Below are 12,221 nucleotides of genomic sequence, written 5' to 3'. Positions count from 1 at the left end.
CAGTTCTTTCGGCTCTTTCATATTGGTTTTATTTTTTAGCCACCCGAAGTTACCGCTCCTCCAAAACTATGCTTTTCAAAGATCTTGCAAAGCAAATCGGTGAAAGTAACATTTCAACCAGACTAAAAAAAGTCTGCAGCAGAGTTAGCTGGTCTCTGAAGAAGCATGTCAGAGCATTACTGCAGGGATACTGTATGTTTTGGGTACAAACCACAGAATAGAAAAATATGGACATTCTTTCAAAGACAGCCATCCCTACAGTAAATGCAGTAAGCACAACACAACATTCATCTGAACAAAGCAAGTTGTTCATTGAACAATATATATTCCTTCCATTTTTTTTGTTGAATAATTGGTTAATTTCAATGTTTCTAGTTCAGCTAATTACAAATTTTGTGGCTACTGTATTCTGTTGAATCAAAGCAAAGCAATGACACTACTTAAATAAATACCATATGGTTACATACCCTCTAACTGGAGAACAAATATAATAACAAGCACTAGTGTATAGTGTAACAGGCAGATCAAGAATAGCACTCAAGGCTTCTCAGCGTAGTCTACCAAAACAATGACATCTGATATTTCAGCTAATTTACTGATTAGGGTAGATAATTATAATATTTATCCATCATCATAAACAAAATAAAACCAGACACAGATCAGATTGCTTACGGTTACCGACAATTTTATTGTACAATACATCAACACTACTAGCATGCAAAGTCAGGTATGGCACTCATAAGGCATTTTCTCCATGTAAAAGCTGCCTTTGTCACTAGGTTATCCAGTTTTTAAAGTGCAAAGTTCACAGAATGAATAGATTTGACCTACAGCACTACTTTGTAAACAGATCTATTAACCAGACATGTAATGACAAAAGTAAGATTGGATTACTGTCAGTTAATATTACATTACGCTATGCAATGACGACGAGCACACTGGTAGATTTACAGGTCTTCACCGCCAAGTCGCAAGATGCTGAAAAAGACAATTTGACAAACAAGGTGTCACTGGAAGGTTTTAGACAGCTGCATGTTGCGTTCACTTAGCTCGCTCTTTACAAATGTGGCCGCACAAAAAACTGTAAACTGTGTTTGAAGAGTTTGGTCGTGGACATTGATGATACAGTTTTTCAAATGGACATGTGAACACACACACCTGCAGTGACAACAAGGGTAAACATGAAGACGATCAGATACACCGGCATGTGTGTGAACATAAATATGCATACACGGGAAATCGCATTGTAAGAAAGAATAAAAATAAAACAAACTGGACTGCAACACTTGACAATCAGGGACAAACCAGACAGACTTTGTACTTCAAACAAGATGCTTGAGACACTTTCACATGAAATGCAGTTATTTCACAGAAGCCCAGGAGCGAAGAAGGAGGGACTTTTTCTCACAACTTAACAAAACCGAACCGTCACAGCACAGAAGGTACAAGTTCAAACACAGAAAAGCATCTGCTACTAACGGTTGGGCTATTAGCCAGGCTAGTGCCAAATTATTGCCATGGTACTTCTCTTTATCTGTGTTTGTGTGTATGTGTGTGTGTGTGTACATGCACACAGAATGGCTTTTAGACTTATTTATATGTTGCTGAATGAGAAAGATGGACAGTTCGGAGGCTGCAGCAGTAGCAGTGTGGAGTAAAAAGAGTGCAAAGTTGTTGCAGCAGGACTTAGGGTGTGATGTCATCAATCAAAGTCATGGCTGTGGGTGCTGTCTTAGAATTTGCGAGAGAAAACTTTTTTCTGCAAAGATTGGTTAATTCATAGTTGAGCAGGATGCTTTCAGCCTTCACTAGTGTTATCTACTGGCCTCGAGATGATTAAGGCCTCTGCTGTGAGCTGTTCACACCATTGAGAATTCACCTTTTGATTCATGAGGTGCTTGTTAATTATTTGCCGACAAATTTTCACATCTGAATTCTAACTACGTTTTTTTCATAATTCATGGACACAATCAGTGCAGTGGCAGTCTAAAATTAGAATTCATATACAGGATATATACACACCAACACAACCCTACACTGTACATCATCTTAAAGATTTATATAGTTCTCTGTATATACACATTTATATGGAAAGGAGAAAAATAAAGGATGCTTAATTGTCTCCTAGTGTTTCTGGTAAACATGATTCAGAAGTTTAGTGACCGAACGTGACTGGTGCAGTGTATGGTACTGTTTTAACTTGAGTCACCTGTAAGGCACACTCACTTTGGGAGGATAGCACACAGATTGACGGTTATCCCTCATTGAATTAGCAATCTATAAATAATTAAAAGAAAACTAAACAGGTGCAAGAAATAAATACCAGTCATAAAAGAAAAAGCACTTTTGGCTAATGCTAAAAAGGCAAAACAGAAAAACATGAAAGCATTAAAACACTGGAGAAATATTTTCTAGAGTGTGGTAACACGGGGAACGAAAGGAATAGCATCATATTTAAATATATCTATCAATATTTCAATTAAATGTACACAAAAAGTTCATTTAGATTCACCTAAATCATACACTCTCTTTACGGTCATAAAGTCAACAAACAATAGAACATAGTTTAGCATAAAAAAAAGATAAATTAATAGAATGGACAATCTTGTTTCTCATCAAGTGTTACTATGGCAACCTTTTAAAGACCTTAAAGGGGGGGGATGTCAGAAAGTTGCAGAGCTATAAAAAAATGTCCAGTTAAAAAACATGCATCTTAAGTATCTTTCTAAAAGCAAAAAAGTAACTTCCAGTTCTGTCACTTCATTTTATCCTCACATTGCCCTGCAACTTTTAATTTGAAAATCCAACCAGTGGAGTTTCTACAGACATCTAATGAGGAAAGAGTTAAAATGTTAAAATGAAAGCATGTTTTACTGCTTTGTTGTCTTTTCTTCTTAAGCTGGCAAGCTTTTTTTGGCTGCATTCAGAAGATTGATTAGCCATTATTTCATTCCGCTAAGTTAATCAGGGCTTGTTCTTCAGTCTGCTGTTGTTCTATTTAATGGTCAGGATGCCTTTACAGTGAGTAACTGTGTGCCCCCCCCCCCCCCCCACCCAAATCCTGTTCCTTTCCTCTAATACTAAAACAGTTCAGTAGGTTTGCAATGGATTTTCAGGTCTAGTACACACAAAGGTCAGGAAACTTCATCTCGTAGATGGGAACAGATCGACTCTGGGTTTGGCCATAACCTGATGAAATGGTTCCAGACGGGCTCGGCGGGGGTCTGACAGAGAAGAGGAACCAGAAATCAATTAATGCAGTCAGTGTCATTAACGCCCATCATAAATGTCCAAAGTAACATCCCTTACCTGATTGTAATCTCAAAGATCTGATTGAGTTTGCTCTGCAGTAGTGTAGCCTAGGAGGGACAAAATACATCATAATAGAAAACAGTGTGAGCTTGAATGTGTTAACATGATAATAGAAAGAAAACAAAACGGCCAAAAGGCTAATACAATAATGTACCCTGGCACCACAGTGGGCAGCTATCTCCTCGAAGGGGGCCTTCTGAAACTTCTCCACCACTTGTCTTCTCCGCTCCCTCTCCTGCTCCTCCATACCCACACTGTCCACTAGAGGGAGAAACAAACAAGGTTATAATGTTTACATTTCAATAATGCATGATGCACTAGTCTCTTGCATGTGAAGATCAACAATTTATTTCCCTGAATGTTTTTTATTTTGAGGCAGTTTATTTTCTGATTTCACATGTAGTATAAAAGTAATAAGTAAATGTATTTTCTTTGGCTTTAGTTAGTATGGTGACCTATATAACACAGATAAATGGTAAGATTAATAAAGGGTGCGCTGAATAAATACTTCACAAACAACAAAAGTTAGAGAACATACCGATTGCATTTTTCAGGGTTTCAAATGTTATCTCCTCTGCTGGGGTCCGCTGCAAAACAAATACAGATGAATAACACTGTGCTGCTGTTAAGAGCTCTGAGCTGTATTTGCTGAAGTGTAAAACTTCCTTATAGTGTGTGAAATTGTTGTAAGTGCTTTTTGCATCTTTACCTCCTCTTTCTCTGGACTGTTTCGGGACTCTACTTCCACTTGTAGTGAGATGGTCTCCCCAATACTCTTCCTCTTGGACAGTCGGTCCTCATCTGGAAACAAAAGGGCTTATTCTTTAATTTTCTTGACCAACAATTTACAATTAGTGACTTGAAACAGAGAGACTTTGTTGGTTTAACAATCTGACAAAAGCCAGCCGTAGAAATGTCTGCCAAAGTTAGGGAAGGATCGTCCTCTAACTCAGTGATCTTGGCTCAAGGTTCCCCCCGTGATGAAGTGCCCTTCAAACAAACAATAAATCCCCACCAGCTCTGGGGAAGTATTTTAGCTCTGTATTTCCAAACAGGGATCAATAACGTACCAAGCAAAAGCTGTTACACTCTGGTAGGTCAATGAACATTATCAATATTCGCTTAGAGAGCGGACAACATTACTCACTTTCAGAAATTCCACCACTTACTTCTCACAGCTTTAAGACTTCTGAACTCAGCGTTACATCACAACACAAGAGATCGTTTGTTTGAGCTCCTCACCAGTAAACTGCGGGACATAAGGTGTAGCCAGTCTCTCCGTGTTATAGCCACTGCCTCCCAGGACCTCGGTGATCTTCGACTGGAGAAACAACACATCCCCTTCCACCTTCTCTAGTGAAGAAGGCAGCCTTGGAAAAAAAGAAGTGTTGTCAATTAATTAAAGTAAAAAGAAGGCTGCAACTGTTGCAAACTTAAACCATAAAAAAAAGTATTGTTTGTATAGTTTTGGAGGAAGAAGCATTGAATTCTGGGACATACTTTGGATTGTCAATGAAGACGTCTTCAGGCAAAAGATGGGGACATTCTTTCTGTCTCGCCTCGATTACCTGGAGGGCAGAAGAAGTGGTTTATTAAAAGGGGTTCTTGTTATTGAGACACACAGACGTATTCACAGAGTAGAGTAGGGTCAGACCTCGTGGATGTGCTGGCAGAAGGCCGGCACGGTGGTGAGCTGGCAGATGAGGTTGAGGTAGGCGGCGGCGAGAGCATGAACAGCACAGCGGTTATAAACAGGCAGAGCCTCGTCTGTGGAGAGCGCCAGGTCCTGCACAAAACACAGAGCAATATCATCAAGGAGAGCTTCGTCACACACACACTGACTGAGGAGCTCAAAATTCAGTTCCTTATCAAATTAAGTTATAGTATGCAATCAGTCTGCAGGCTTTAGACCGAATCTGAGAATCTTGCCTTTATTTTTTTGTCAGATTTACCTTTGATCCTTTAAACTTTCGATATATATTTATTGTGATTCATGTAAAATACTTCCTTTTCATACCCGATTCAAAAAAAAAAAAATTAGGCACCAATTTAGGTCTGGGCTCAACAACAGTATGTAACAATGACAAAATCTCCTACCACAACGATTAAACAAGTAAATGTCATTTTTCACTTGCATCAGTACCTGCAAGGCTAGTGCCAGGCGAATGAGGTCCACCACCACCTCTTCGACTGCCAGCTCCACGCTCAGAAGACCCAGCAGAGTGAACAGGGTCTCGTAATGCTGCCGACCGCTGCTCTGGTCCTTACAACCCAGGTAGATGTGTCGATACAGCTGCTGGCCATGCTGGGGGAAGGAAACAAGAGAACGATTATGAGGCAGAACAGACAGAGAGCCAAGATATCCTCCTAGTGCTGTATTGTTTTTTTTCTCCATCGCTAGTAAGTGAAGGACTGTTTTCAAAGCAGAGTGGTTGATACAGTGATACACAACTTTAAATACCATGTAGTCCAAGTTAAATGTAGAAGTTTCACCTTTTTCATGAACAAGTTGTCCTGCCTGGAACATTTGTCGACTTTGAGTTTGAGCACAGAGATGTCTGCGAGGATGCTGAGTAGAAACATGATAAATACAAATCGTCTCTTCAGTTCAGTGAAGTTTGTCCAAGACACAATAAAAAAACAAAAATCTCTAAAACACACATACACATAACCATCCTGTCCCTGCAGACACACCCCACACACCTGATATTGGAGAACTTGGGTGTGTTCTCGTGCCTGTCGATCAGACTGAGAAGGATCTGGAGCACCAGCAGCCGAAGCTCCGGATCCTCTGTTAGAGAGAAGGACAGCAGAGGCTCCAGGAAGGAGCTGGGCAGTGCTGTCAGCATGTTGGTGGTCTGGTAACCTGCTGTCACCTGAGAGATTCAAGAAAAGTTAATTTTATATCTAAGAACAATTTTCTCAGGAACTAACTGAGCAGCAATGTGGTTTTAACCAGTTGCAACAATTCTTGTGTTTTCCATTAATTGAGATACTTGTAACTGTTGACTGTTGGTATGTCACGTTAAGCCTTTACTGCCACCTGGATGGATGAATGTGTGTTTTCATGAGCTCAGCTGGTTTAATTTACACCTATCCTTGTAGCGTAAAAACATTCCTTAGATAATGGGAAGATGAATGTGGAGCTACGCAGGTAAAGCAAAAGATGAAAGAATATCAAAAGGAGGAAAAAAGAAGAGGACTGCAATGTTTATGTTTATGTGCTGTCTCAAGAGCTGTATGCTCTGATGAAGTTTGATGGACTGCAGCTGAAACTTCTGCTTTAAAACAATGTAAAGAACGACATTATCAGTTAACAATAATAAAAGGATGAAGGTTTACCTGAACCAAGGACTTCAGTAACATAACCTGAATCATCCTGGTGCCTTCAGGCCTGGAGTGAAAATGAAATAAAGAAACAAATTGAAACCTTTTTATTTCAGTAGTTTGATAAATATAAAATGGCACATGTGGTAGGAAACATGTTTGTTGGATTTGTGAGAAAACTTACCCAGAGCTTGTGGAGGTCAGAGCTGGGTGAACCCCAGGCACAGGGATCTTGCCCATGATGAAGAGCATGACCTCTGACCTCTGGTATGTTGGAAGAGTGTTTGCAAATGAACCTGAAAAAGACGGAAACAGAGCGTAGGGTGAGACATGAGCATCAGAAAGGAGGAAGATTAATACAAGCCTGTAAAAAAAAAATAAAAACTCCCACAAGTTCACACATAAAAATGTAATAGAGACACAAGTGAGATAAACACAAGCCCAACAGACAAACTCAACGAGTCACACACACGCACACACACACCGCCCACAGACTTACCAATGGTTCTGATGACAGCCTCCTGCAGCTGCCTCTCCTCGTGGGCTTTGATGATCTTTGTGCCGATGTTGGTGCTGCCATCATAAGAGCCGGTGAGCTCGTAATCGACGCTCAGGCGGAGCTGCCGCAGCAGAGTGTTAAACACCTCCAGTACTGTGGGACCTGCATACAAACAGTGAATAATCAAAACCCCAGGAGTGAAGGCATCCTAAAATCTGATGACACACGTATCCCATTCCTCCTACAACAAGTCAGCTGGTGTGTATGTGTGTGCGTGTGTGTGTTTGTCATTCCTCTCACCTACAGAGCCGCTGGCTGCAATGGCTGCTGCCTCCAGCAACACTTCCACTATCCCAGCTCGCACTGTGGCTGAATTCTTGCTGTTTGCATCCAGGTGACCGAGAAGCTGCTGGATTACCAGATGAGAGTGTTGGGACTAAAGAGGAAGAAGAGACAAAAAGAGGATTACAACCAAACCAAAGAAAACACATGAGCAAACAGAGAGAAGTATGAGTGGTATAATGCTTCTAAATAACATTTTGTCTTTTAAACAATCTAGAAATTTGAGATAAAACATGCCAATGACGCATTTTTTTTTCATTTGAAATCTCTTTCATTGTCAGTTGCTTTGGCTGTAAATCATGAATAAATGAGCATGTTTCTGTTTTATGCACCAAATTGTGAAAAACACTTTCAAATTGAAATACACAGCACTGTGTCAATCCATCTCATCCCTGGATGTTTGGCTGCCTGAGTGAAAGAGAGAGGAAAAACAAGACGAGGAAGAGTTCTTATGGATTTGTTGGCGATGTATCACTCACCTGTATGGAGTACATAATGATTTTGAAGCAACGCACTGCAAAGGTCTTCCCCTCCCATAGAGAGTGGTTATCTAAGTGCCTGAAGGAGAGACACAGACAGGAGGAGGGGGGGTACAGAAGATGTAATAATGTAGCAGCGATCAGAAGAAAAACACACTATTATATAATCAAAAAACCCTTACGATAGGACTCCATCTGTGCTTTTGAACTTTTAAGAATAATGGTACATAACACATAACTTGTATTAGAATGTGTTGCAATGTTAACACATCACTAACTCAAGACCTTAGAGACATGTGAGCATTTCAATTGTGGGAAATGTTTGTATAAGGTGCAAAGTTAGTGTAATAAAAGGGCAATAGATATATACTTAAGAATCTAAATTAATCATGATAAATACAACAGTAGCTGAAAGATTGCGATGAATATCTAAGCCGTCAAAAGAAACAGTGATGGATGGATGAGAGCTGTTCTTACACAAGTCATAACAAGTCATCACAAGTGAGGGAACTGAAGGGAAAATTCAGAGCAAACTGAAAACGGAGAGTGTTCAAAAGAAACACACATCTTATAAACAACTGCACAGGAAAATGTTCAATAGACTTGCACTCAGATGGATTCGGGAGTACAAAAAAAAATCAATAAAGGCATTAGAGGCTTACAAGACTCTGAAATTGTGTTAATCCAACTCTGATGAGGTTTTTGGGGAAATGCTTGAGGGAGAATACCCTAAATCTGAATGCCTTTAAATATTATTATCTTAAAATGCATTCCTGCATTTATAAGACACATGCATACATTATATATTTCATCCATAGGAGATTTCTGAACTTCACAAAATTTGACTTATTATGAAAAACAAAACTGTAGGACAGCCTGATACTCAGACATGCCCAGAGTCTCTGTGCAATAAAAAGCAGGATGATTGCAAACACTAACTCGGATGCAAGGAGGCCAAGAGATGCAAAGATTAGGTGGATATTCAAAAGACACAAAATCATAAGGAATGGGTGTAAATGTATAGGGGACAGTGATTTAGACACATTCGCACACAGCTGAGATAACAACAAATGAGGTGAACTGATTTTAAGTAATAGAGTGACGCAGAAAGGGCGAGATGTAAAGAAAAACAAACAACTAAAAAGAAAACACTCATTGGAGGGAGTCATAGAGACTGCAAAAGTTAGATGATGATAACCTAAGATGATTTGATTGATTGAATGTATTTAATTATTGTGTCATGCATAAGATTATAGAAGCTGGAAAAGGCAGCAAGAAAAGCAGGGAGTCTGTCTGATCGAGAAAACATTGACCATAATGTAATAACAACCTTGCAGAACAGACAAAGTGAAAGCAGAAATAAACTATCTAAATATTCAGACTGCAAATCATGCACTCGGGTCTTGGCAACAACAACTCTGTAACCTTGCATTGACCTTGTTTGATTTGTCATGCCAATCAATGCGCAGAAAAAAACACTGCATCATCGCGCTAACATGCATCTTCCCTTCAGCTTAAGTCAGAAACAATTCCTAAAAACATGTAAGACCATATGCATGGAGGAGTTTAGAGGTTTGTCTCACATCAGCACGGGCGTGACGGCGTTCTTGATGTTTCCATAGGCGGCTCGTCCCAGCAGCTCCCTGAAGCAGCGCTCCGTCAGCTCAACTGGGCTTTCCTTCTCCTTCTCCGACGCCTGCAGCGGAGACGGGGAGCGGCTGGTAGGGAGCGATGCAGGTGAGGAGGCAGAAAAGAGGCAGAGGAGAGGGAAAGAGCAGGGAGGAGGCAAGGGAGGGGGAGGGCGAGTCGGAAAGGGGGAGAGAGGTGCAGACAGAAAGGAAGAGAGTGAGAGAATGAGTTTAAATTGATTCAATAACATCTCCACAAAGGCTCAATTCTTAACACAAAAACACTCTGCAGGCTTTTATTACATCAGCCTTCCCCCTCTGCAGTGAGTCTGCAGTAAGAACAAGGTGACCGTGTAAGGTGTCATGTGTGTATACATGTGTGTATTACACATCTGTTTTGACTGCTGGATACATATTCGTGGCTACATTTGAACATGCGTGAAAGTGTATGAGAACTCACATAGGGTCCTGCCTTTCTTTGTTCTCATGCATAGTTAAAACTTCCGCCACAACTCTATCTTGGTCATGACCGGCCTCGGGTGGTCCACCAATGATGACATTATTTATTAACAGCCTAACTCTCTCATCTTGCCTGCTGTGACTGCTGCCGCTGTGGTGGAAATGTGGCTTCCTGCCTGTCAGTGGCTCATTTTTAACTTCAGACAAATCCAAAAAAAGATGGAAGTTCGATGCAGGATTATTGTACTGCTTTGACTTCAGAAGAAGAACTTAAAAGGATTACTCTTTTTTTAAACCAGGTTCCAATTTTGAGATTTCTCGGGATGTAAACGACTTTTAGATAAAAAGGTTTTGAAACAGCTGCCGGCCATGAAACAGGCTGAAAGTTAAGGTCTTGAGGACAATTGAAAAAAGAAAAAAAGAATTTGCCACTAAAGGTTCAGACTTCTTGAAAGTATATATGAAGAGACTTCTTGGTTAAAGAATACAAACCATTTTCTTGACAAGTCTCACGTAAGTATAAAAGTCTTGCTTTCAACATGAAGGTGGTAACATGACTCGCAGTAAGAGTTTGAATCTTGTTGTGTTTGAGTTTAGAAAGCACGGCTTGGCAGACAGAATAACAATCTGAGCCTCAGTGGTAAAAATGGATTTTTGTTGAGGTGCTTTGATCTCATGCAATTGGCAGCCTGTTCTGGGTTGCAGGCAAAGGTGATCTGCTGGAGCTCTTACAAATTGAGTCATTAAGATTTCAATTAATGTAAAAGAAAGAAGGCAAAAAAAAAATAGAGTCAATTCTTTAAATTCTGGAAATCACACTTATAAGAAGTCACTTTTATTAAGAGCTGCAAAAAAAGGAAAAACTGAGGTCAAATAAAAACCTACTATGGAAAGATTTATTATCTGTCCAACCACTATCACTAACACCTGTTTTACAAAAAAAGTGCACTGAAAGCAGCCGCAGTAGACCTCATTGTAAAGGCACCCTAATAGCCTTTGTGTGCAGTCTTTATCATCATTACAACAATGTTAGACACAAGGAACTACCATCATCTTAAAGACCATACAGCTACAGCAATCTGACCTCATATGTGCTTTCATCAAACGGTTCACAGAAGCTGTTTGTGAGTCAGAGGAGAGCATAAAGGAGAATATTTAAGGCGAGGATCATTTCTTTTAAATATGTTTTGCTGAGGTGATACCTGCAGGAAAAAAAAAAACATTTTGGGAATATAAAGCCTCTGCAAGCACCTTCACACCACATTCAAACCAATCAATCAGGCTGGTAGGTGTTCTCTTTAGCACACCAAACAATGAGCAGATATTTAAGTATCTCCAGAAATACAATTTCCACAGAGACTAGCGCGCGTCTGAAGCTGATCTTTAAATGAACATTGTACATGTGCATGGGGATTAATGCAGAGAAAAAAATGCACCATCTGTGAGTTTAATTAGACTCTTTCCTGACTGCTGTGGGTTTTATGGCGGCTAATGTCTGGCTACACACAGTGAGGGGAGGATTGGAGGACACACAGCAAGGGCAGTGCTCATCACACACACACACACACACACACACAGTGGAGGGAAGCTGAGAGGCAAATGTGCCTCTGCTGAGTGTGTATGTGTATCTCTGTCCATCTGTCTCACTCTTATAATAACCTCCACATTTCTGTCATTCTACTCTCTATTATCCACCCTCTGCCCAGTATTACAGTGTTCGTCTCACTGCTGTCCCACTTTTCCCCCCTAACCTTCAGATCTCAGCACTGACGTCAAAGTGAATGTCAGTATGTGGAATTCAGCCAAGATAGGGAGGCTTCAGACTCTGCAGCGTTCTCTCACTCTCTCACTCTGAAAACCTCCAGCTCTCAATGCTTACAATGCCTTTATTCACCACCCATTTTATACACTCTCCCTTCATACAATCTCCATCTTTCTCCTTCAATATCCCCCCTTTTCTCCCGGTGTTTTTGTCTTTCTTGCTGCAGGTGGACCAACAGATGCCTGTAAGTGCTGAAGAGCTGTCATTGTGTTCTCTCTGTGATGACAATGATGATGAATGACATAGGTGCCAGGACAAATATAGCCTAACGCAGGACAAACACAACACAAGGACTTGGCCATGATACACTGGCACTGGGCTGATGTGGCTGAGTCAAAAGTGACCCATTTAAG

The 12,221-nt window shown here is 40.4% G+C and overlaps 1 protein-coding gene across 5 annotated transcripts in view; it reads right to left on the bottom strand.

Moving 5' to 3' along the window:
• Positions 1-668: 668 nt before the first annotated feature.
• Positions 669-12,221, bottom strand: part of LOC109994188 (protein EFR3 homolog B) — a 31,635-nt gene continuing 20,082 nt past the window's right edge. For all 5 annotated transcript variants that reach the window (XM_065963765.1, XM_065963766.1, XM_020647407.3 and 2 more), the window contains 17 exons: positions 9,543-9,677; positions 7,960-8,038; positions 7,439-7,574; positions 7,139-7,300; positions 6,824-6,935; positions 6,655-6,706; positions 6,016-6,188; positions 5,806-5,881; positions 5,456-5,617; positions 4,967-5,098; positions 4,813-4,880; positions 4,555-4,682; positions 4,022-4,113; positions 3,851-3,899; positions 3,467-3,573; positions 3,310-3,359; positions 669-3,224 (listed from right to left, as the gene is read on the bottom strand). In XM_065963765.1, the coding sequence (XP_065819837.1) occupies positions 3,119-3,224; positions 3,310-3,359; positions 3,467-3,573; positions 3,851-3,899; positions 4,022-4,113; positions 4,555-4,682; positions 4,813-4,880; positions 4,967-5,098; positions 5,456-5,617; positions 5,806-5,881; positions 6,016-6,188; positions 6,655-6,706; positions 6,824-6,935; positions 7,139-7,300; positions 7,439-7,574; positions 7,960-8,038; positions 9,543-9,677 (1,819 nt within the window). In that variant the 3' untranslated portion in view covers positions 669-3,118. The remainder of the gene's footprint in view (positions 3,225-3,309; positions 3,360-3,466; positions 3,574-3,850; positions 3,900-4,021; positions 4,114-4,554; positions 4,683-4,812; positions 4,881-4,966; positions 5,099-5,455; positions 5,618-5,805; positions 5,882-6,015; positions 6,189-6,654; positions 6,707-6,823; positions 6,936-7,138; positions 7,301-7,438; positions 7,575-7,959; positions 8,039-9,542; positions 9,678-12,221) is intronic.

The sequence above is a fragment of the Labrus bergylta genome, chromosome 15 (assembly GCF_963930695.1).
Source record: "Labrus bergylta chromosome 15, fLabBer1.1, whole genome shotgun sequence".
In the NCBI taxonomy this organism is placed as follows: Eukaryota; Metazoa; Chordata; class Actinopteri; order Labriformes; family Labridae; genus Labrus; species Labrus bergylta.
This window is presented reverse-complemented; position numbering and strand designations above follow the sequence as displayed.